Raw genomic sequence first — 24,033 nt, forward strand, 5'->3', positions numbered from 1 at the left:
CAAGCTAAGTGAAACATTAGTTCAAATCAACATGGCTGCTATTACAATGAAAGCTTCATTCCCACTTTTGATGTTGCTGGGAATTGCTTTACTAGCGTGTGTCTCTTCTAGATCTGATCAAGAGAATCCATTTATCTTCGAGTCTAACAGGTTTCAAACTCTTTTTGAAAATGAAAACGGTCACATCCGTGTTCTCCAAAAGTTTGACCAGCAATCCAAAATATTTGAAAATCTTCAAAACTACCGTCTTTTGGAATATAAGTCCAAACCTCACACCATATTTCTTCCCCAACAAACTGATGCCGATTTCATCCTTGTTGTCCTCAATGGTAATGTATTATTTATCAAATTAAATATTTAAAATTAATCACACATAATTTATTTAAAATGAACGGTATTTATTACTTTACGTGTTTGTTTTCTAAGAATAAATTAAATTAAATTTAAAAATATAATGTTGACTGTAATTTTCAGGAAAAGCTATACTCACAGTGTTGAAACCCGACGATAGAAACTCCTTCAACCTTGAGCGTGGAGACACGATAAAACTTCCTGCTGGCACCGTTGCTTATTTGGTTAACCAAGATGACGACGAAGATCTTAGAGTATTAGATCTTGCCATTCCCATAAATAGACCCGGCCAACTTCAGGTAATATAGTCAGTTAATGTTTACCTTTTCTCGTATCAAATATGGTTTGCGCGTTGGTGTATAAAAAAATTTAGGGATCTCTACCATAACAATTGCGATTGTATTTATATCTATTTTACTGTAAAGATTTTCTAATGATCTTAACATTATATTTTGTCCTTTTCAACAGTCTTTCTTATTGTCTGGAAATCAAAACCAACCTTCCATCTTATCTGGGTTCAGCAAGAACATTCTACAGGCTTCCTTCAATGTAAGCATAAAACACACAATTTCTTCAATTTTTTATGTATCTGTTTTGTTTTCTATATGTATGATAATATTCACTTTTTGTTTGTATATGATGTAAAAAACTATAGACCGATTATGAAGAGATAGAGAAGGTTCTTTTGGAAGGGCACGAGAAAGAGACACAACAAAGAAGAAGCCTCAGGGATAAGAGGCAGCAGAGTCAAGAAGAGGATGTAATAGCCAGATTATCAAGGCGACAAATTGAGGAATTGAGTAAAAATGCAAAGTCTAGCTCCAAAAAAAGTGTATCCTCTGAATTTGAACCATTTAACTTAAGAAGTCGCAATCCTATCTATTCCAACAAGTATGGCAAATTCTTTGAAGTCACCCCAGAGAAAAATCCACAACTTCAAAACTTGGATATACTTGTTAATTCTGTTGAGATTAAGGAGGTATGGTAACATTATTTTATACTATGGGAAACTAACTATATTACACACCGAGATTTCACTTGATCAAATTTCAATTGTTCTAAATGATTTGATTTTTTCCCATTGAAGTTATATTGTCAAACTTTTGTTATTAAGTTGACATCTTATAAGTAACTAAGTTTTATATACTAAATAACATGCTTTGTGTATAGAACATATACCAAAAATATTTATTTAATTATTCTTTAAAAATTAAATTCCAGGGATCTCTATTGTTGCCACACTACAATTCGAGGGCCATACTAATAGTAACAGTTAACGAAGGAAATGGATATTTTGAACTTGTGGGTCAAAGAAATGAAAACCAACAAGGGGGGAGAAAAGAAGACGACGAAGAAGAGGAACAAGTGGAAGAAGAGATAAACAAACAAGTGCAAAATTACAAAGCTAAGTTGTCTCAAGGAGATGTTTTTGTAATTCCAGCAGGTCATCCAGTTGCCGTAAGAGCTTCCTCAAATCTCAATTTGCTTGGATTTGGTATCAATGCTGAGAACAACCAAAGGAACTTTCTTGCAGGTATATCATATTATCACTCAATCACTCTCTCTATATATATTAATTTTATGTATGTATTTTAAAAGTCTGGTTCTATTAAATCAAAGAGAAAAAAATTTATCAAGATGTTCTTTTTTTCCGGTGATTGAAAATTTGAAGGCGAGGAGGACAATGTGATTAGCCAGATACATCGACCAGTAAAAGATCTTGCATTCCCTGGATCAGCTCAAGAGGTTGATAGACTATTAGAAAATCAGAAACAATCTTACTTTGCAAATGCTCAACCTCAGCAAAGAGAGAGAGGAAGCCATGAAACAAGAGATCGCCTATCTTTGATTTTGGATGCTTTTTAATGAATGAGCAAATAATATGCATGTATGCTATCAAGATATATAGCTCATAGTGAGCAAAGAATAAAACAATCTTCTCTGGTAACTATAATTATATTTCCACTTTTGTACTACGAATCAATAAATAAAGAGTATTTTAATGATCCTCTTAACTACTATATTTTTTTTAGTAATACTCTTTTATACTAGTATGAGTATGATCATTCTTTTTCTTTAAAAATGAGTATGTATTATTTAATGAACCGTACATAACTAATTAAACCCTTAAATTATAATTTAAGGTATAATTTGATAATGCAATTAAAAATGGGCCTGTATATGCCACTTTTAGTATTTTTCCATAGATAATTTTGTAAATCCTAAAGAAAAATCACATAGGACAATTAAAAAAATTTAAATCGCATCCCAATAAGAATTGTCATACTACGAGCAAACGACAAATGTTATAATAGTATGGGCTTAAAGTTCATAACAAAAATATATAACGATCGTTTATTAAAAAAGTCAATAAATAAAAGTATCACACATAAATAACATTAAAGCTATTGTAAAAACTTGATATCTCATATCTATGATCTGTGAGATACATTCATCAGTGTATTAATAGGATCTAAAAAAAATTACTATTAAAACTAAAGAAAAATATAATATTAAAAAACTTAGAAGACAATGAAAACTAACTAATATTTTCATTGATTTATTTGACATCTTCGAATGTGTCAAAGACATTACATACATATAATGCTAATAATGGATAGTCAAATAAAAGATTTAAAACTAAAAAAAGATTATATCAGTAAAATAAAATAAGTTAATAACTAATAAAAATTATACTTCTAATTTATTATCTAAGTTGATTACTTACTGATAATTTAAACTATATCATCTACTAACGTAATAGTCCCTATGGATTAATGTTATCTTATTTGACCATAAAACACTTCATGTACTACCAATGACTCTTTATTTCATCATAATCCCAAAGTTGTCTATAACGACCTATTCCTTAATGGGATAAAGGACATATCATAACTTATCTAATATTACGCACTCCATAGAGCCTCTCACCTAACATGAGCTAATTTTCTCACCACCATAAACACCGCAATACAGGGTCTCTCGATACTTCAGGAAATCCCTAACCACCGTAATGAAGTTTCATGTCTCTGATACAGTAAGGGAGGGGAACTCTATATGGTTTTCTTACTTGTACTTTAAGATTTACTTTGTCTTTAATCTTATATTTGAGTCGCATTCTCAATTGCGCATCTTTAAGGATAAAGTTTGGATCTGTATTTTAGCATGCATAATTTAAAATATTAATGTTTGCAAGTAGTTGTATTTTTGGAACAAGAACCATAATTAAAATTTATTCAAGTCATGTAAAAGTAAATTCTCAAAAATATCTTTGGAACTTGAATTTTTGAGATTTTGGATGTCTGATTCGAATCACACAATCCCCTGAGTCGAATCAAACCAGGCAACAAGAACTAGGTATTTGTGTAATCTTGTGATTTGAATCATGACTTACAATAGATTCTAATAATGCACTATGTGAGTCGAATCGTAGTTTGTACATGAGTCAAATCATAGATCCTTCTTTAGCGACTGCCAAGTTTGAGTTCAATCATGACCAACTATGACTCAAATCACAACTGTAACACCATAAGCCTCGAATATTAATTTAAAAGAATATTCAACACTTTAGGATGTTACTCAAAACAAAACATGCATACCATCTCAATTTATTGACATACTCGTAGAAGGATTTCCAATAATAATATAACTACAATAATCTCTTCAACTGAAATAATTAATGAAAATAAAATGATCCAAAATCATTAACTCAAAACAAATAAAATGCATTGTTTCCGATGTTACAAATCAGATCAGAGCATAAAATGCCTTGTTCTGTGAAATTAGACAACGCTTGAAAATTGTCCCCATAAGTATTATAGAGGACATTTGTGAGGTGTTACGAGAATTATCTTTGCATCACACAAGAATCATTGCCTAAACTTTTTTTAGGAAATAATTTTCACACGTTGCATATAAAAGTGTTGATAGAAGCAATAAATGTTGTAGTGATGAGTTTCGTCGCTAGATGAAGAATCCATCTATGTTAAAAAAACAACAACAAAAGATTTAACCAATCTTAAAAAAGATATATAAAAAATAACAATAATGTGTCTAATGCACATTCATCAACAACAATAATGTTTCTAATACATATTCAACAACGACAACGTATAAAAAACAATAACATGACAATTGTGTCTTATATACATTCAGTAACAACGTCATATAAACTACAACAAGAACAACAATGTGTCTAGCATACATTTAATAGCAACAACATTAAACATTCAACAACAACAACACTGAATATCAACAACAAAATAAGTTCATCAACAACATAAGTGACTGTATATGAACTTACAACATCAACAACATTTAACAACAATAACAGCAACATTCAACAACGACATTCAAGTTCAAAAAAAACAATAACTTAAACATGAACAACAACAACGTAAACATCAACAACAAGAACATAAATGTATCTTACATGCATGATGAATGATTTACGTAATAGAAATATGACGAATAAGTAAAAGAGTTTTGTCCTCCTTTGTTTGTCTTCCTACTCTGACATTTTTTTGTTGTTTAGTAAAAGAGAAAATCAAGAACGAACCATAGTTACATCGATTTTTGTTGATTTGTATACCAGAAATCTAAGAAAAACGACAGTAATGGCATTGTAAATTAACCAAAGAACGAAAGATTTTGATTGCATGTTTCATTTTGTTAATGAAGATGAAAAAATGGGTTCAACTTGCCCTTGATGTTTTATTGTTGAAAGGTTCCTCAACAATGAAATGAAAAAATGGAAACTAAATAGATAAGTTAAATTTTAATTCTTGTTTGAACCAACTGACGTGATATCTGATCTATTTAATTAAATTTTAAAAAATGCGTCAATTTTCTACCAGTACAAAATTTAAAAATAGTAATGAATTGTGGAATATTTTCTTCCTCCCTTCTGAAACCCCTAATAAAACAGACTCTTACTGATGGTATGGATCTCTTTCAGCTAAAGTAGAGTTCCTGAATATTGTTGATGTTATTGAATGACAATTTGTTTTCTTGGAAAATTTGAAGTATAAATGTTGGGGCCTTTAATTGACCGTGTTGTTCTGTTCATACTTTGCAGGACCAGGACCGTGTGCTCGTCGGATTTTTTACATTTCGTGCTTATATTCAGATTTAGTAAGTGTTAGAGATGAGTTAATTAGAAACAATTTCATGTGATTTGCAACTCAATCCACCAATGTAATGTGTCATCAATCCAGTTTCAAATCAAACTATCAGCTCTACTTAACAACAACAAAGACAAACTTGATTCATATAACAACGTCATCATCGTCAACTAATATTAAGCAAAATGAACCAACATCCACCAAAGAAACTCAAACACAGTCATTATCAAAATAATGTATTCATAAAACTGTTCACACAATAATGTATTCATACCTATATGAATAGTTGCTGAATATAAAATTGACACAATTCCACTTTGATTTCGTCCAACTTAAGTCTCGTGTAAGAAGCAGCATAGAAGTCATCAAAGTACTACATAAAAAAACATAATATGAATGATTTAGTTAAAGGTAATAAATTATAAGAAATTATCTTAAGTTATAAATCCATACCGTGATTGGAATCTCTAATTGATTCGTTTGAATGATTTCTTTCATAAACCTCAAAACAAAGTATCTGCAATCTGAACTGTTTCGCTGTTGTGGATACTACATAGAAAAATAAATAAGATTTAATAGTTGTCTTGTTTTATCAAGTAGCATAACTATTATAAGCAAAATTATGAAAATTAATGTACCTGCACTTTGATCCAAGTAATACCTTTTAGGTCAAAGCTCATAACATATTTCTTCAAAACTACCGTCTTTTGGAATATAAGCCCAAACCTCACACCATATTTCTTCCCCAACAAACTATGCCGATTTCATCCTTGTTGTCCTTAGTGGTAATGTATTATTTATCAAGTTAAATATTTAAAATTAATCACACATAATTTATTTAAAATGAACGGTATTTATTACTTTACGTGTTTGTTTTGTAAGAATAAATTAAATTAAATTTAAAAATATAATGTTGACTGTAATTTCCAGGAAAAGCTATACTCACAGTGTTGAAACCCGACGATAGAAACTCCTTCAAACTTGAGCGTGGAGACACGATAAAACTTCCTGCTGGGACCGTTGCTTATTTGGTTAACCAAGATGACGACGAAGATCTTAGAGTATTAGCCAATCCCATAAATAGACCTGGCCAACTTCAGGTAATAAAGTCAGTTAATGTTTACCTTTTCTCATATCAAATATGGTTTGCGCGTTGTTGTATAAAAAAATTTAGGGATCTCTACCATAACATAACTACAACAATTGCGATTGTATTTATACCTATTTTACAATAAAGATTTTCTAATGATCTTAACATTATATTTTGTCCTTTTCAACAGTATTTCTTATTGTCTGGAAATCAAAACCAACCTTCCATCTTATTTGGGTTCAGCAAGAACATTCTACAGGCTTCCTTCAATGTAAACATAAAACAAACAATTTCTTCATTTTTTATGTATCTGTTTGGTTTTCTATATATATGTTAATATTCACTTTTTCTTTGTATATATTGTGAAAAAATATAGACCGATTATGAAGAGATGGAGAAGGTTCTTTTGGAAGGGCACGAGAAAGAGACACAACAAAGAAGAAGCCTTAGGGATAAGAGGCAGCAAAGTCAATAAGAGGATGTAATAGCCAAATTATCAAGGCGACAAGTTGAGGAATTGATTAAAAAAGAAAACTCTAGCTCCGAAAAAAGTGTATCCTCTGAATTTGAACCATTTAACTTAAGAAGTCGCAATCCTATATATTCCAACAGGTTTGGCAAATTCTTTGAAGTCACCCCAGAGAAAAACCCACAACTTCAAAACTTGGATATACCAGTTAATTTTGTTGAGATTAAGGAGGTATGGTAAAATTATATTAACCATAGGCAACTAACTATATTACACACCTAGATTTCACTTGATCAAATTTCAATTGTTCTAAATGGTTTGAATTTTTCCCATTGAAGTTATATTGTCAAACTTTTGTTATTAAGTTGACATCTTATAAGTAACTAAGTTTTATATACTCAATAACATGTTTTGTGTATAGAACATATACCAAAATATTTACTTAATTATTCTTTAAAAATAATATTCCAGGGATCTATATTGTTGCCACACTACAACTCGAGGGCCATAGTAATAGTAACAGTTAACGAAGTAAATAGAGATTTTGAACTTGTGGGTCAAAGAAATGAAAACCAACAATAGCGGAGAAAAGAAGACGATGAAGAAGAGGAACAAGGGGAAGAAGAGATAAACAAACAAGTGCAAAATTACAAAGCTAAGTTTTCTCAAGGAGATGTTATTGTAATTCCAGCAGGTCATCCAGTTGCCATAAGAGCCTCCTCAAATCTCAATTTGCTTTGATTTGGTATCAATGCTGAGAACAACCAAAGGAACTTTCTTGCAGGTATATCATATTATCACTCATTCACTCTCTCTATATATTCATTTTATGTATGTATTTTAAAAGTCTGGTTCTATTAATTCAAAGAAAAAATTATCAAGATTGTCTTTTTTTCGGATGATTGAAAATTTGAAGGCGAGGAGGACAATGTTATTAGCCAGATACATCAACCAGTGAAAGATCTTGCATTCTCTGGATCAGCTCAAGAGGTTGATAGACTATTAGGAAATCAGAAACAATCGTACTTTGCAAATGCTCAACCTCGGCAAAGAGAGAGAGAGAGAGAGAGAGAGAGAGAGAGAGAGAGAGAGAGAGAGGAAGCCATGAAACAAGAGATAGTATATCTTCAATTTTGGATGCTTTTTAAAGAATGAGCAAATAATATGCATGTATGCTATCAAGATATATAGCTCAGTGAGCAAAGAATAAAACAATGTTCTCTGGTAACTATAATTATATTTCCACTTTTATACTATGAATCAATAAATAAAGAGTATTTTGATGATCCTCTTAACTACTATGTTTTTTTTAGTAATACTCTTTTATACTAGAATGAGTGTGAACAATCTTTTTCTTTAAAAATGAGTATGTATTATTTAATCAACCATAAATAGTTAATTAAACCCTTAAATTATAATTTAAGATATGATTTAATAATGCAATTAAAAATGGGCCTATATATGCCACTATTAGTATTTTTCCACAGCTAATTTTGCAAATCCTAAAGAAAAATCACATAGGAAAATTTAAAAAAATTTAAATCGCATCCCAATAAGAATTGTCATACTACGAGCAAACGACAAATGTTATAATAGTATGGGCTTAAAGTTCATAACAAAAATATATAACGATCGTTTATTAAAAAAGTCAATAGATAAAAGTATAAGACACTAATACCATTAAAGCTAATGTAAAAACTTGATATCTCATATCTATGATCCGTGAGATACATTCATCAGTGTATTAATAGGATCTAAAGAAAAATACTATTAAAACTAATGAAAAATATAATATTAAAAAATTTAGAAGACTATGAAAACTAACTAATATTTTCATTGATTTATTCGACATCTTCGAATGTGTCAAAGACACTACATACATATAATGCTAATAATGGATAGTCAAGTAAAAGATTTTCAAAACTAAAAAAAAAGATATTAACTCAATAAAATTTTAATAAGATAATAACTAATAAAAATTATACTTCTAGTTTATTATCTAAGTTGTTTACTTATTATTAATTCAAACTATATCAACTACTAACGTAATAGTCCCTATGGATTAATGTTATCTTATTTGACCATAAAACACTTTATGTACTACTAACGACTTTTTTATCTCATCACAATCTCAAAGCCCTCTACAACGACCTATTCCTTAATGGGATAAAGGACATATCATAATTTATCCAACATTACGCACACCATAGAGCCTCTCACCTCACGTGAGCTAATTCTCTCACCACCATAAACACCACAATACAGGGCCTCCCGATACTTCAGGCAAGCCCTAACCACCATAATGAAGTTTCATGTCTCTGATACATTAAGGGAGGGAACCTCTGTATGGTTTTTTTACTTATACCTTAAGCTTTACTTTGTCTTTAATTTTATATTTGAGTCGCATTCTCAATTGCGAATCTTCAAGGATAGAGTTTTGAATCTATATTTTAGCATGCATAATTCAAAATATTAATGTTTGAGTATGAATATTATACTTTAAATCAAGTAGTTGGATTTTTGGAACAAGAACCATAATTAAGATTTATTCAAGTCAAGTCAAAAGTAAATTCTCAAAAACATCTTTCGAACATGAATTTTTGAGATTTTAGATGTGTGATTCGAATCACACAATCCCCTGAGTCAAATCAAACGAGGCAAAAAGAACCAGGTATTTGTGTAATCTTGTGAGTCGAATCACAGTTTGTACATGAGTCAAATCATAGATCCTTCTTCAGCCACTGCCAAGTTTGAGTTCAATCATGACCAACAATGAATCAAGTCATAGCTGTAACACCATAAGCCCCGAATATTAATTTAAAAGAATAATCAACACTTTATGATGTTACTCAAAACAAAACATGCATACCATCTCAATTATTCACATACTCGCAGCAGAATTTCAAGTAATACCATAACTTCAATAATCTCTTCAACTGAAATAATTAATGAAAATAACATGATCCAAAATCATTAACTCAAAACAAATAAAATGCTTTGTTTCCGATGTTACAATTCAGATCAGATCATAAAATGCCTTGTTCTGTGAAATTAGACAACACTTGAAAATTGTCCCCATAAGTATGTTAGAGGACATTTGTGAGGTGTTACGAGAATTATCTTTGCATCACACAAGAATCATAGCCTAAAATTTTTTCAGGCAATAATTTTCACATGTTTCATAAAAAGGTGTTGCCATAAGCAATATATGTTGAAGAGATGAGTTTTCGTCGCTAGATGAAGAATCCATCTATGTTAAAAAACAACAACAAAAGATTTAACCAATCTTAAAAAAAATATACAATCAATAACAATAATGTGTCTAATGCACATTCATCAACAACAACAATGTGTCTAATACACATTCAACAACAACAACGTATAAAAAACAATAACATGACAATTGTGTCTTATATACATTCAGTAACAACATCATATAAACTACAACAAGAACAACAATGTGTCTAGCATAAATTCAATAGCAACAACATTAAACATTAAACATTCAACAACAACAACACTGAATAACAATAACATTCAACAACAAAATAAGTTCAACAACAACATAAGTGAGTGTTTAAGAACTTACAACATCAACAACATTCAACAACAACAACAACATCTACATTCAACAACAACATTCAAGTTCAAAGTCAACAATAACATAAACATGAACAACAACAACAACATAAACATCAACAACAAGAACATAAATGTATCGTACATGCATGATGAATGATTTACGTAATAGAAATATGACGAATAAGTAATAGAGTTATGTCCTCCTTTCTTTGTCTTCCTACGTACTCTGACTTTTTTTTATAGTGTAAAAGGGAAACTCAAGAACGAACCATAGTTATATCGATTTTCGTTGATTTGTAAAAGAGAAATCTAAGAACGAATGATGGTGACGGCGTTGTACGTTAACCAAAGATCGAAATATTGTGATTGCATGTTTCATTTTGTTAATGAAGATGAAAAAATGGGTTCAACTTGCTCTGGATGTTTTAGGGTTGAAAGATTCCTCAACGATGAAATGAAAAAATGGCAACTGAATAGATAAGTTAAATTGTAATTCATGTTTCGGAAAAACACATTTCACCACGGTTGTTTGAACCAACCGAAGTGATATCTGATCTATTTAATCAAATTTTAAAAAATACGTCAGTTTATTACAAGTCAAAATTTAAAAATAATAGTGAATTGTGGAATATTTTCTTCCTCCCTTTCAAACCCCCCAATAAAATAGACTCTTACTGAATTGAAGATCATTAAAAAAATCTTGAGAACCTTGCCTCCATTTTTGATGGTATGAATCTCTTTCAGCTAAAGTAGAGTTCCTGGGTTTGAATCCAGTCTTAGATACTCACATAATTAGTCATCTTATTTTAAATGCAAACAGATTTGCTCATATCTCACATATTAAAAGGTAAAAAATGCTTTTAGGGCATATAGGTGACGGGAGGCCAAAATCGTTTGAATTTGAAATAGATAATTACTTTTGTAAATAATCTAAAATAGAAGGGCCAAAATTATACAAATCTATTTTAATTTTAAAAATATTAACTTAAAGATAATTGAATTCAACAAAACAAATATTTGCCACATATATAAAATGTGGACAGCAATAATTTCTTTAGTAACTTACTCATTTTAAAACTTTTAAAATTATAGATGTTGTATTATATTAACGGGAGATATTGACTCAAGCGTTGTGCGGTTTATCTCTCTAATTTGTGTATTTTATATGTTTTGATAACGATTTTTCTGAATGTAATATTGAGTACTTTAATTTTGAACATAAATTTACTTGTGTCCATGAATTTATTTGAATGTACCAGTTTTGTTTAGACACGCTTGCACTTGAAACTATAATCTTAAATTTCATTAGAAAATAAATCAAAGAAGTTTGATCATTATCATACATAATAATAAAGCAAAATGAGTTTATTGGCAATTTTGACAAGTGGCACATTTTTAGACTCCTTATTATTTTAATTGTTTCAACTTAAAGAAATATTTCTATATTTGTTAATTAATTATTTATTATTTAAATAATTCAATTTTTTTTCAAATTATTATTGATTCCCTATTCCCTATGCTCTTGGACGTTATTTTTCAATTTTACTTTAGTTGTTTTATGACTACACAATTTCCATTATCCTTTCCCAAAATATTATTGTTAATTTATTAATTAAATTATTCAATTTTATTTTTCAAATAATACATATTCTCTTGGATAACACCCTTTTAGTTGGTTTATGAACACACAGCTCCCATTAGCTTTTCCCTACTCTTTTCTTTTTGTTATTGTTTTAAATTTATTATTTATTAATTATAATTAATTAAATTAAGCATTGAAAACAAACAAAAATTCTGCCGTTTCACTTTTTTTTTGTATCTCAAAAAATAGGTGCTTCATTTGGTTTCTCAATACAAACCCTTTAAATCTAATTTCTCTTCTCCCAATTCTCAATCTTCATTTCTTCAATTTTCCAAAAAAATTATTTCAATTTCTGTTGATTTTTCTTATATAAATAAAATAAATTTCTTCTCCCATTGATGAAACAGTGGTGAAAGAGGAGAAGAACAAAGGGAATTAGGTGAAACAACGATGTCAAGAGTTGTTAGAAACTTTGATGTTGAAACAAAATTAAGGCCTAGAGTTGTTTGTAACTTCGATTTGAATGAGTCCCCAACCAATCATGTGCTGATGAAATCATTCGCCATGGATGTTTATGTTGAAAGAGAATGAATTATATTCTATTGTGATGTGATTTGATGACAAGATATATATATATATATATATAAGTTTTAAATTCTGATGATTATAAATTTTCATCTTTTGAATTTGTGTTAATCTTGTTTGTGTGAAACTATATATGGATTATTTGCATTAAAGTAGGGTGGAGTTGAGAGTTTGAATTGATGGAAGAATGTCTACCAGTGAGTTTATTCGCAGTAAAGTTTACTGTCAAAGACTATCTTTTCTTATGTAATTAAATAAAATTGTATATGATTTGATCTTATATTGATTAGTTTTGTTTGACACTTTCAATTGTGGACTTTATCATATATTCTTTTTCTACTTGTGTTATTCTTCATTGTTAACCTGGTGTTTTTCTGCATTGTTTTTGAGATTGTGGGATTTAAGGAAACTTTGCATATAACTGACAGAAAAACAAATTTAAAACTTTGTATAAATTGATTTTATTAAACCAGTCACTTAACCAAGTGTCATATTTTATTGGATTTATTTTACTCTATATTGGCTCACTCCATTGTTGTCCACCACAGATCATAAAAATAGATTCATTCAAATATTATGTTTTATAGTGAGATAGGTTATTGGTTACTACAAGAGATGGCAAGGAGAAAGTGTTTGAGTTGGAGAGGCTCTTTCTAGAGATAGTCATTCAAGCTAGAAAGCGCACATTTGAAGTTTTGTTAGATATAAATCCAATGACAAAACATAAAAGGCATGTTTTACATGATCTTTGAATAAAATGTGTTCAAAATATCAATGTAGGATTTTGTAATCCAATTATTATATATAGAACCTCTCTTTATCCTCCTGTTAGATTCTTTGGACACTATTCCTTTTACTCATACTAATGGATACTTTCAAGATTTGTGCTTCCTGCAAACAAAAGTGTTGAAAGTACTCTGTGAAAGAAACTTTGAGATAACCTTTTAGGACAATTGTTTTTTATGTTGCCAAGATGTAGGCTACACATGAAGGATGGGAGGCTTTGGAGAATGCAATATTAATTAACTAATATTAGGCTTACATTACATTATTTGTTTATACTGATTTTAATAATATAACTTTCAAATACTTTTTCATATATATTTTTTTAATTTTATATAATAAGGGTGAATTAAAGATTTAACAAAGAATATTGAAATTCCCCCTCTCTCTTCTATATTTCAAGTTCAAAATATTTAAATTTAGTTTAGAATTTATAAAATCTTTTAAAATTTTGTATAATTAATCTCACAAAATTTTAATTTTCTTTATTTATTTGATGTCACAAATATGATTTCTTAAGATTTTATGCCTTTAATAGTATTTATAACGTGATTAAAGTTAAAACCGATTTTATAAATTTTCATATTTATTTAATAATAATAATAATAATGATAATGTAACTTCCAAATGCTTTTTCATATACTTTTTTAATTTTATATAATAAAAATGAATTAAAGATTCTTACAGAAAAATATAACAGTTCTCCATTTTTTCTATTACTATTGTTATATTTTTTATTATTATTACTATTATTATTATTATTATTATTACTATTACAATCAAATTCTATAATCAATGATAATAATAGTAATAATAATAATAATATAAATTTTAATGTATTTTTTTAATTTTATATAATAAAAATGAATTAAAGATTCTAATCGAGAATATAAAAATCCCCTTTTTTCTAATGATTAAATTTTTAAATAATTTTTCATGTATTTTTTTGTTTTATATAATATGAATGAAGAGGTTGTTTTGTATATTCCAACAACCTCTTCATTAGTAGGAGTGATTTGGTTGACTACTATTTGGTGCATATGGAAGAAGAGGAATGACATTATTTTTAAGAAGGAGAGTTTTTGTTTTACCGAATGTTATGCGAATATTATCATGTTTTCATGGAATTACATGTTAGCTTTCTATAAGCTAGGTGACCTTTGTAATTACCATACTTGGAATATCTTACCTCTCGCTTGTCTCGAGTAGGGAGAGCTTTTCGTTTGTATCCTTGGGCGGAGTATCTATTATACTCCCCTTGATTAATATCATTGCTTATTGAAAAAAAACAATATGTATCAATCCAACTCTTAACATGTCTTTTGACTTATCTATGCATAGAGTAGAATGAAAAATTGAATTTTTATTAAAAATTAAAAAGTGTCTATTCAATTTTTTATGAAGAACGTGAATCGGTTTTAATTGGTATAATAAAGAGAAATATAAGTAATAATTATTAGATTAGTTTAACAATAAAAAATATATAAAGTTAGGAAATAGCAAACTTGCTAAAGAATTACTTTTGCTGTAGTATATTTAATAATTTTATTATATTTAATAATTTTATTATATTTAATAATGATAATTTTAAGAAATAATTATAAATTATTTTTTTTACATAAATTTTTTTATCCCGTGCCACGCACGGGTAGACAGACTAGTTAGATATACTTCAATGTGTTATGGTCTCACTTGTAATCATTAATATATATCTTGTGGTTGCAATTTAAGAAAGAATCACAATATAAGTTTAATTGGGACATTCTTTATATTGCAAGTTGGTATATTATTAATATGACTATGAAAAATTCTTAAAACTTATTATTTTATTTTGTAAGTATTGTATTGTCTAAGGTAAATTTAAATTTAAATAAATTAGTATAAAATGGAATAATATTATATAATTAAAAGACAATGCGTGCTTGGTAGCATATACACTTTTTTTTGAGAGAAAAATATGGATTAAACGGATAAATAAGTTATAAATTCAACTCTTTTCTCTTTAGACAAATAAAAATATCTACTTATATGATAATTAAAAAACATATACATTCGAAAAAACTCTATTTTTAAAATCGAAAAGAATATTTTATTTGAAATTGAATTTTTAAAATTGAAAAATTCTACATTTTACCATAATTAATGGTATGCTTTTAATTGTCATAAAATTAATAAATTTGTGTTGACTTGTAATTATAAATTAGTAGAATATCTGTGTGTTTACAGTAGTAACTTCATTCGTATCTTAAAATTTATTCGATACGATTTTTAAAATCCTTAAAAATTATAATTGTTGTATTATAATAATTCTTATTTTTTAAAAAAATTATGGTTTTTTTATATCTAAAATTGTTAAGTATATTCTTTTATGTTTTTACTGTTTCTAATAGTTTGTCGTATATTTGGATAAATGAAAAACAACTGTGAATAAAATAGATAAATTTTTAATAAAAATGTCATTAACAAATAATAATTTTCTTAGCAGTTACGAGAAAGTCTCACTTAAAATATATTAGACAAATTTAAATCTATAATATATTGGATAAACTTACTAGAAGCTCTACGAAAAAATAATTTTATTTTCAACAACTATAACAGCTATCTTCAAAGCAATTTCATTTTCAATACCAGCGTTTCAATATCTTAAGAGCACAATTTTCTAAAAAATTTACGCAAGAAAAAGTAGGGATTATTAATTTTTTTTTTTGGAAAGTCAGATATTTTGATTAATATGTTGAAAACTTAAATTTAGATGCAACTAAAATATATTGGACAAATTTAAAGCTAGATGCTCTATGAAAAAATAATTTCTTTCAACAACAATTAAATAGATTTAAGAAACTATTTAAACATTTATTTATTTAAGAAAATTTAGAGAAAAGATTTTTTTAATAATTCAACATGAAGTTAGTGTGGATTGCCACCATCTGGTCTTTTTGGTTACTTAGGAATGGAGTGCGTTTTCGGAAGGAAGCTTGGAGCATTAACAACACCGTTTGGAACATAAAGTTTTTGGTGTGGAAATGGTCTTTTTGTGGGAAGATTACCCATCCCAATTACACTTTTTACGAATTTAGTAAGGAGCCCCTTTTCTATTTATCGTAAGGGTAATTGGTTTGTAATTTTTCTTTTTGTCGGGCTTTCCCGCTCTCCTTTGTAATCGGGTTGGAGAACCCTTAGTTCTCCGTTTAATATAATTTCTTGATTAAAAAAAAAAAATAATTCAACATGAAGAAATTCCAACTCAGTAATAACACATAAGTGTGCAGCAGATGTGATCCATATTACTATATTATCATAAGAGAAATTCTCGTGAAAAAGAATTTGTGTGACGAATCAATTGTTTAACACTGTCAGTCATATATAAAGCACCCTCCTTTTCCATAAGAATGTCCAGATTCATCAAATTCAAACAAAACTCCACCACCTCTTTTCATTTCGCCACCTCAATTTTGTATATTTTCACACACGTCTATATGCATGGTACAACATGGACAAATGTTGGTGCATGTTAATTATATAACTTTCTTTTTTATATCTATAAATACCCTCTCATCTCAGTAAACTTTGTTCATCCACAACAAGCAAAGTGAGACCTTAGTTCAAATCAACATGGCTGCTATTACAAAGAAAGCTTCATTTCCACTTTTGATGCTGCTGGGAATTGCTCTACTAGCGTGTGTCTCTTCTAGATCTGATTTAGAGAATCCGTTTATCTTCGAGTCTAACAGGTTTCAAACTCTTTTTGAAAATGAAAACGGTCACATCCGTCTTCTCCAAAAATTTGACCAACGTTCCAAAATATTTGAAAATCTTCAAAACTACCGTCTTTTGGAATATAAATCCAAACCTCACACCATATTTCTTCCACAACAAACCGATGCCGATTTCATCCTTGTTGTCCTCAGTGGTAATTTATTTTTTATCAAGTTAAATATTTAAAACTAATCACTCATAGTTTATTTTTAAAAAACGGTATTTTGTTTTGTAAGGATAAATTAAATTAAATTTTAAAATATAATAATTGTAACTTTCAGGAAGAGCTATACTCACAGTGTTGAAACCCGACGATAGAAACTCCTTCAACCTTGAACGTGGAGACACAATAAAACTTTCTGCTGGCACCGTTGCTTATTTGGTTAACCGAGACGACGACGAAGATCTTAGAGTATTAGATCTTGCGATTCCCATAAATAGACCTGGCCAACTTCAGGTAATCTATATAGCCAGTTAATGTTTACTTTTTCTTATATCGAATATGGTTTGCGCGTTGTTGTAAGAAAATTTGTGGGGATCTCTACCATAACATAACTACAACAATTGCGATTGTATTTATACCTATTTTAGTGTAAAGATTTTCTAATGATCTTAAGATTATTTTTTGTCCTTTTCAACAGTCTTTCTTATTGTCTGGAAATCAAAACCAACCTTCCATCTTATCTGGGTTCAGCAAGAACATTCTACAGGCTTCCTTCAATGTAAACATAACACACACAATTTCTTCATTCTTTATGTATCTGTTTGGTTTTCTATATATATATGTGTTAATATTCACTTTTTCTTTGTATATATTGTAAAAAAATATAGACCGATTATGAAGAGATAGAGAAGGTTCTTTTGGAAGGGCACGAGAAAGAGACACAACAAAGAAGAAGCCTTAGGGATAAGAGGCAGCAGAGTCAAGAAGAGGATGTAATAGCCAAATTATCAAGGCGACAAATTCAGGAATTGAGTAAAAATGCAAAGTCTAGCTCCAAAAGAAGTTTATCCTCTGAATTTGAACCATTTAACTTAAGAAGTAGCAATCCTATCTATTCCAACAAGTTTGGCAAATTCTTTGAAGTCACTCCAGAGAGAAATCCACAACTTCAGAACTTGGATATACTTGTTAATTCTGTTGATATTAAGGAGGTATGGTAAAATGATTTTATATTATAGGAAACTAACTTTATTACACACCGAGATTTCACTTGATCAAATTTTTATTGTTCTAAATGATTTTATTTTTGCATGTTAAAGATATATTGTCAAACTTTTGTTATTAAGTTGACATCATATAAGTAACTATTTTTATATAGTCAATAATATGCATTGTGTATAGAATATATACCAAAAATATTTATTTAATTTTCTTTAAAAATTAAATTCCAGGGATCTCTATTGTTGCCACACTACAATTCGAGGGCCATATTAATAGTAACAGTTAACGAAGGAAATGGAGATTTTGAACTTGTGGGTCAAAGAAATGAAAACCAACAAGGACAGAGAAAAGAAGACGACGAAGAAGAGGAACAAGGGGAAGAAGAGATAAACAAACAAGTGATAAATTACAAAGCTAAGTTGTCTCAAGGAGATGTTTTTGTAATTCCAGCAGGTCATCCAGTTGCCATAAGAGCTTTCTCAAATCTCAATTTGCTTGGATTTGGTATCAATGCTGAGAACAATCAGAGGAACTTTCTTGCAGGTATATCATATGATCACTCATTCACTCTCTCTGTATATTCATTTTATGTATGTATTTTAAAAGTCTGGTTCTATTAAATCAAAGAGAAAATATTATCAAGATATTCTTTTTTTCTGGTGATTGAAAATTTGAAGGCGAGGAGGACAATGTGATTAGCCAGATACATCGATCAGTGAAAGATCTTGCATTCCCTGGATCAGCTCAAGAGGTTGATATACTATTAGGAAATCAGAAACAATCTTACTTTGCAAATGCTCAACCACAGCAAAGAGAGAGAGGAAGCCATGAAACAAGAGATCGTCTATCTTCAATTTTGGATGCTTTTTAATGAATGAGCAAATAATATGCATGTATGCTATCAAGATATATAGCTCATAGTGAGCAAAGAATAAAACAATGTTCTCTAGTAACTATAACTATATTTCCACTTTTATACTACGAAAAAATAAATAAAGAGCATTTTGATGATCCTCTTAACTACTAAGTTTTTTTAGTAATACTCTTATATACTAGTATGAGTATGAATAATCTTTTTCTTTAAAAATGAGTATGTATTATTCAATCAACCATAAATAGTCAATTAAACCCTTAAATTATAATTTTAGTTATAATTTGATAAAGCAATTAAAAATGGGCCTGTATATGCCACTATTAGTATTTTTCCATAGTTAATTTTGTAAATCCTGAAGAAAAATCAAATAAAAAAATTTTAAAAAAAAATTTAAATTGTATTCCAATAAAAATTGTCATACTACGAGCAAACGACAAATGTTATAATAGTATGGGCTTAGACTTCGTAACAAAAATATATAACGATTGTTTATTAAAAAAGTCAATAAATAAAAGTATAAGACACTAATAACATTAAAGCTAATGTAAAAACTTGATATCTCATATCTATGATCCGTGAGATACATTCATTAGTGTATTAATCAGATCTAAAGAAAAATACGATTAAAATTAAAGAAAAATATAATATTAAAAAATTTAGAAGACTCTCAAAACTAACTAAGAAAATATAAAATATTTTCATTGATTTATTTGACATCTTCGAATGTGTTAAAGACACTACATATATATATATATATATATAATGCTAATAATGGATATTCAAGTAAAAGATCCAAAACTAAAAAAAGATTAACTCAATAAAATTAAAATAAGATAATAACAAATAAAAATTATACTTCTAATTTATTATATAAGTTATATACTTACTGATAATTCAAACTATATCATCTTCTAATGTAATAGTCCCTATGCATTAATGTTATGTTATTTGACCATAAAACACTTTATGTATTAAAGACTTTTTTAATTCATGATCACAATCCCAAAGCCCTCTAGAATGACCTATTTCTTAATGGGATAGAGGACATATCATAACCTATCCAACATTACGCACACCATAGAGCCTCACACCTCAACGTTTGCTAATTCTCTCCCCACCATAAACACCATAATACATGGCCTCTCGATACTTCAGGCAAGCCAAACCACCATAATGAAGTTTCATGTCTCTAATACATTAAGGGTGGGGACCTCTATATGGTTTTTTTACTTGTACTTTAAGCTTTAGTTGGTCATTAATCTTATATTTGAGTCGCATTCTCAATTGCGCATCTTTAAGGATAGAGTTTTGAATCTGAATTTTAGCATGCAAAATTCAAAATATTAATGTTTGAGTATAAATATTATACTTTAAATCAAGTAGTTGAATTTTTGGAACAAGAACCATAATTTAGATTTATGCAAGTCATGTCAAAAGTAAATTCTCAAAAACATCTTTGGAACTTGAACTTTTGAGATTTTGGATGTGTGATTCGAATCACAAACCCCCTGAGTCAAACCAAACGAGGCAATAAGAACCAGATATTTGTGTAATCTTTTGATTTGAATCATGACTTATAGTAGATTCTAATAATGTACTTTGTGAGTTGAATATCAATTTGTACATGAGCCGAATTATAGATTCTTCTTCAGCCACTGTCAAGTTTGAGTTCAATCATGACCAACTATGACTCAAATCAAAGTTGTAACACCATAAGCCCGGATATTATTTAAAAGAATAATCAACACTTTAGGATGTTACTCAAATCAAAATAAAACATGCATACCATCTCAATTTATTGACATACTCGTAGAGGAATTTCAAATAATAACATAACTTCAATAATCTCTTTAACTAAAGTAATTAATAAAAATGACATGATCCAAAATCATTAACTCAAATAATTAGTGAAATTAGACAACGCTTTAAAATTGTCCCCATGAGTATTTTAGAGGACATTTGTGAGGTGTTACGAGAATTATCTTTGCATCCCACAAGAATCATTGCCTAACTTTTTTTAGGCAATAATTTTCACATGTTGCATTAAAAAGTTTTGTCAGAAGCAATAAATGATGAGTTTCGTCGCTAGATGAAAAATCCATCTATGTTAAAAAACAACAACAAAAGATTTAACCAATCTTAAAAAAAAATATACAAACAATAACAATAATGTGTCTAATGCACATTCATCAACAATAACAATGTGTCTAATACACATTCGACAACAACAACATATAAAAAATAATAAAATGACAATTGTGTCATATATACATTCAGTAACAACATCATATAAACAACAACAATAACAACAATGTGTCTAGCATACATTCAATAACAACAACAACACTGAATATCAACAACATTCAACAACAAAATAAGTTCAACAACAACATAAATGAATGTATAAGAACTTACAACAAACAATATTCAAATTCGAAAACAACAATAACATAAACATGAACAACAACAACAACAACGTAAACATCAAGAACAAGAACATAAATGTATTGTACATGAATGATAAATAGTTTACGTAATAGAAATATGACGAATAAGTAAAAGAGTTTTGTCCTCCCTTCTTTGTCTAACTACTCTGAGTTTTTTTTTTGTAAAAAGGGAAACACAATAACAAACCATAATTATATTGATTTTCGTTGATTTGTAAAAGAGAAATCTAAGAACGAACGATAGATACAGCGTTGTACGTTAAACAAAGAACGAAAGATTGTGATTGCATGTTTCATTTTGTTAATGAAGATGAAAAAATGGGTTCAATTTTCTCCTGATGTTTTAGGGTTGAAAGATTCCTCAACGATGAAATGAAAAAATGGCAATTGAATAGATAAGTTAAATTGTAATTCATGTTTCAGAATAACACATTTCACCATGGTTGTTTAAATCAACCGAAGTGATATCTGATATATTTAATTAAATTTTAAAAAATGCGCCAGTTTATTACCAGTCAAAAAATTTAAAAATAGTAGTGAATTCGGGAATATTTTCTTCCTCGCTTCCAAAACCCCTAATAAAACAGACTCTTATTGAATTGAAGATCATTAAAAAAATCTTGAGAACCATGCCTCTATTTTTGATGGTATGTATCTCTTTCAGCTAAAGTTGAGTTCCTAGGTTTGAATCCAGTCTTAGATACTCCCATAATTAGTCATCTTATTTTAAATTCAAGCGGATTTGCTCATATCTCACATATTAAAAGGTAAAAAAACGCTTTTAGGGCATATATGTGTGAATCGAATCACACAATCCCCTTAGTCGAATCAAATGAGGAAATAAGAACCAGGTTTTTGTGTAATCTTGTGATTTGAATCATACCTTACACTATATTCTAATAATGCACTCTGTGAGCCGAATCACAGTTTGTACATGAGTCGAATCATAGATCCTTCTTCAGCCACACTGCCAAGTTTGAGTTCAATCATGACCAACTATGACTCAAATCATAGTTGTAACACCATAAGCCTCGAATATTAATTTAAAAGAATAATCAACACTTTAGGATGTTTCTCAAAACAAAACATGCATACCATCTTAATTTATTGACATACTCGCAGCGGAATTTCAAATAATAACATAACTTTAATAATCTCTTCAACTGAAAGAATTAATGAAAAGAACATGATCCAAAATCATTAACTCAAAACAAATAAAATGCCTTGTTTTCGATGTTACAAATCAGTTCAGAGCACAAAATGCCTTCTTCTGTGAAATTAGACAATGCTTGAAAATTGTCCCCATAAGTATTTTAGAGGACATTTGTGAGGTGTTACGAGAATTATCTTTTCATCCCATAAGAATCATTGTCTAAATGTTTTTTAGGCAGTAAATTTCACATGTTGCATAAAGAGTGTTGCCAGAAGCAATAAATGTTGTAGTGATGAGTTTCGTCGCTCGATGAAGAATCCATCTATGTTAAAAAACAACAACAAAATATTTAACCAATCTTAAAAAAAATACAAATAATAACAATAATGTGTCTAATGCACATTCCTCAACAACAACAATGTGTCTAATACACATTCAATAACAATAACATATAAAAAACAATAAGATAACAATTGTGTCTTATATATATTCAGTAAAACATCATATAAACAACAACAAGAACAACAATTTGTCTAACATACATTCAATAACAACAAACATTAAACAATCAACAACAACAACACCGAATATCAAAAACATTCAACAACAAAATAAGTTCAACAACAACATAAGTGACTGTATAAGAACTTACAACATCAACAACATTCAACAACAACAACAACATCAACATTCAACAACAACATTCAAGTTCAAAAACAACAATAACATAAACATGAACAACAACAACAACAACAACGTAAACATCAACAACAAGAACATAAATGTATCGTACATGCATGATGAATGGTTTACGTAATAGAAATATGACGAATAAGTAAACGAGTTTTGTCCTCCTTTCTTTTTCTTCCTATTCTCACTTATTTTTGTTGTTTTGTAAAAGGGAAACCCAAGAACGAACCATAGTTATATCGATTTTCGTAGATTTGTAAAAGAGAAATCTAAGAACGAACGATAGTGACGACGTTGTACGTTAACCAGAGAACGAAAGATTGTGATTGCATGTTTCATTTTGTTAATGAAGATGAAAAAATGGGTTCAACTTGCTCTGGATG

At 28.9% G+C, this 24,033-nt stretch overlaps 2 protein-coding genes and 1 pseudogene across 2 annotated transcripts; all 3 read left to right on the forward strand.

Annotated features, from left to right (window-relative positions):
• Window positions 1-2,344, forward strand: LOC131593361 (vicilin-like). The gene is made up of 6 exons (XM_058865838.1): window positions 1-329; window positions 475-650; window positions 820-900; window positions 1,007-1,330; window positions 1,573-1,885; window positions 2,024-2,344. Exons 1-6 carry the CDS (start codon window positions 32-34, stop codon window positions 2,215-2,217), a joined length of 1,386 nt encoding a protein of 461 aa, XP_058721821.1. The 5' UTR covers window positions 1-31; the 3' UTR covers window positions 2,218-2,344.
• Window positions 2,345-5,227: 2,883 nt separating this feature from the next.
• LOC131659759 (vicilin-like) lies at window positions 5,228-8,089 on the forward strand (annotated as a pseudogene).
• A 9,066-nt stretch (window positions 8,090-17,155) lies between these two features.
• Window positions 17,156-19,445, forward strand: LOC131657173 (vicilin-like). Its single transcript, XM_058926651.1, has 6 exons — window positions 17,156-17,475; window positions 17,603-17,778; window positions 17,963-18,043; window positions 18,153-18,476; window positions 18,717-19,029; window positions 19,164-19,445. The coding sequence occupies exons 1-6, from the start codon at window positions 17,178-17,180 to the stop codon at window positions 19,355-19,357; spliced, it is 1,386 nt and encodes a 461-aa protein (XP_058782634.1). The 5' UTR covers window positions 17,156-17,177; the 3' UTR covers window positions 19,358-19,445.
• The last annotated feature ends 4,588 nt before the right edge of the window (window positions 19,446-24,033 follow it).

This window comes from Vicia villosa, linkage group LG3, assembly GCF_029867415.1.
Source record: "Vicia villosa cultivar HV-30 ecotype Madison, WI linkage group LG3, Vvil1.0, whole genome shotgun sequence".
Lineage (NCBI taxonomy): Eukaryota > Viridiplantae > Streptophyta > Magnoliopsida > Fabales > Fabaceae > Vicia > Vicia villosa.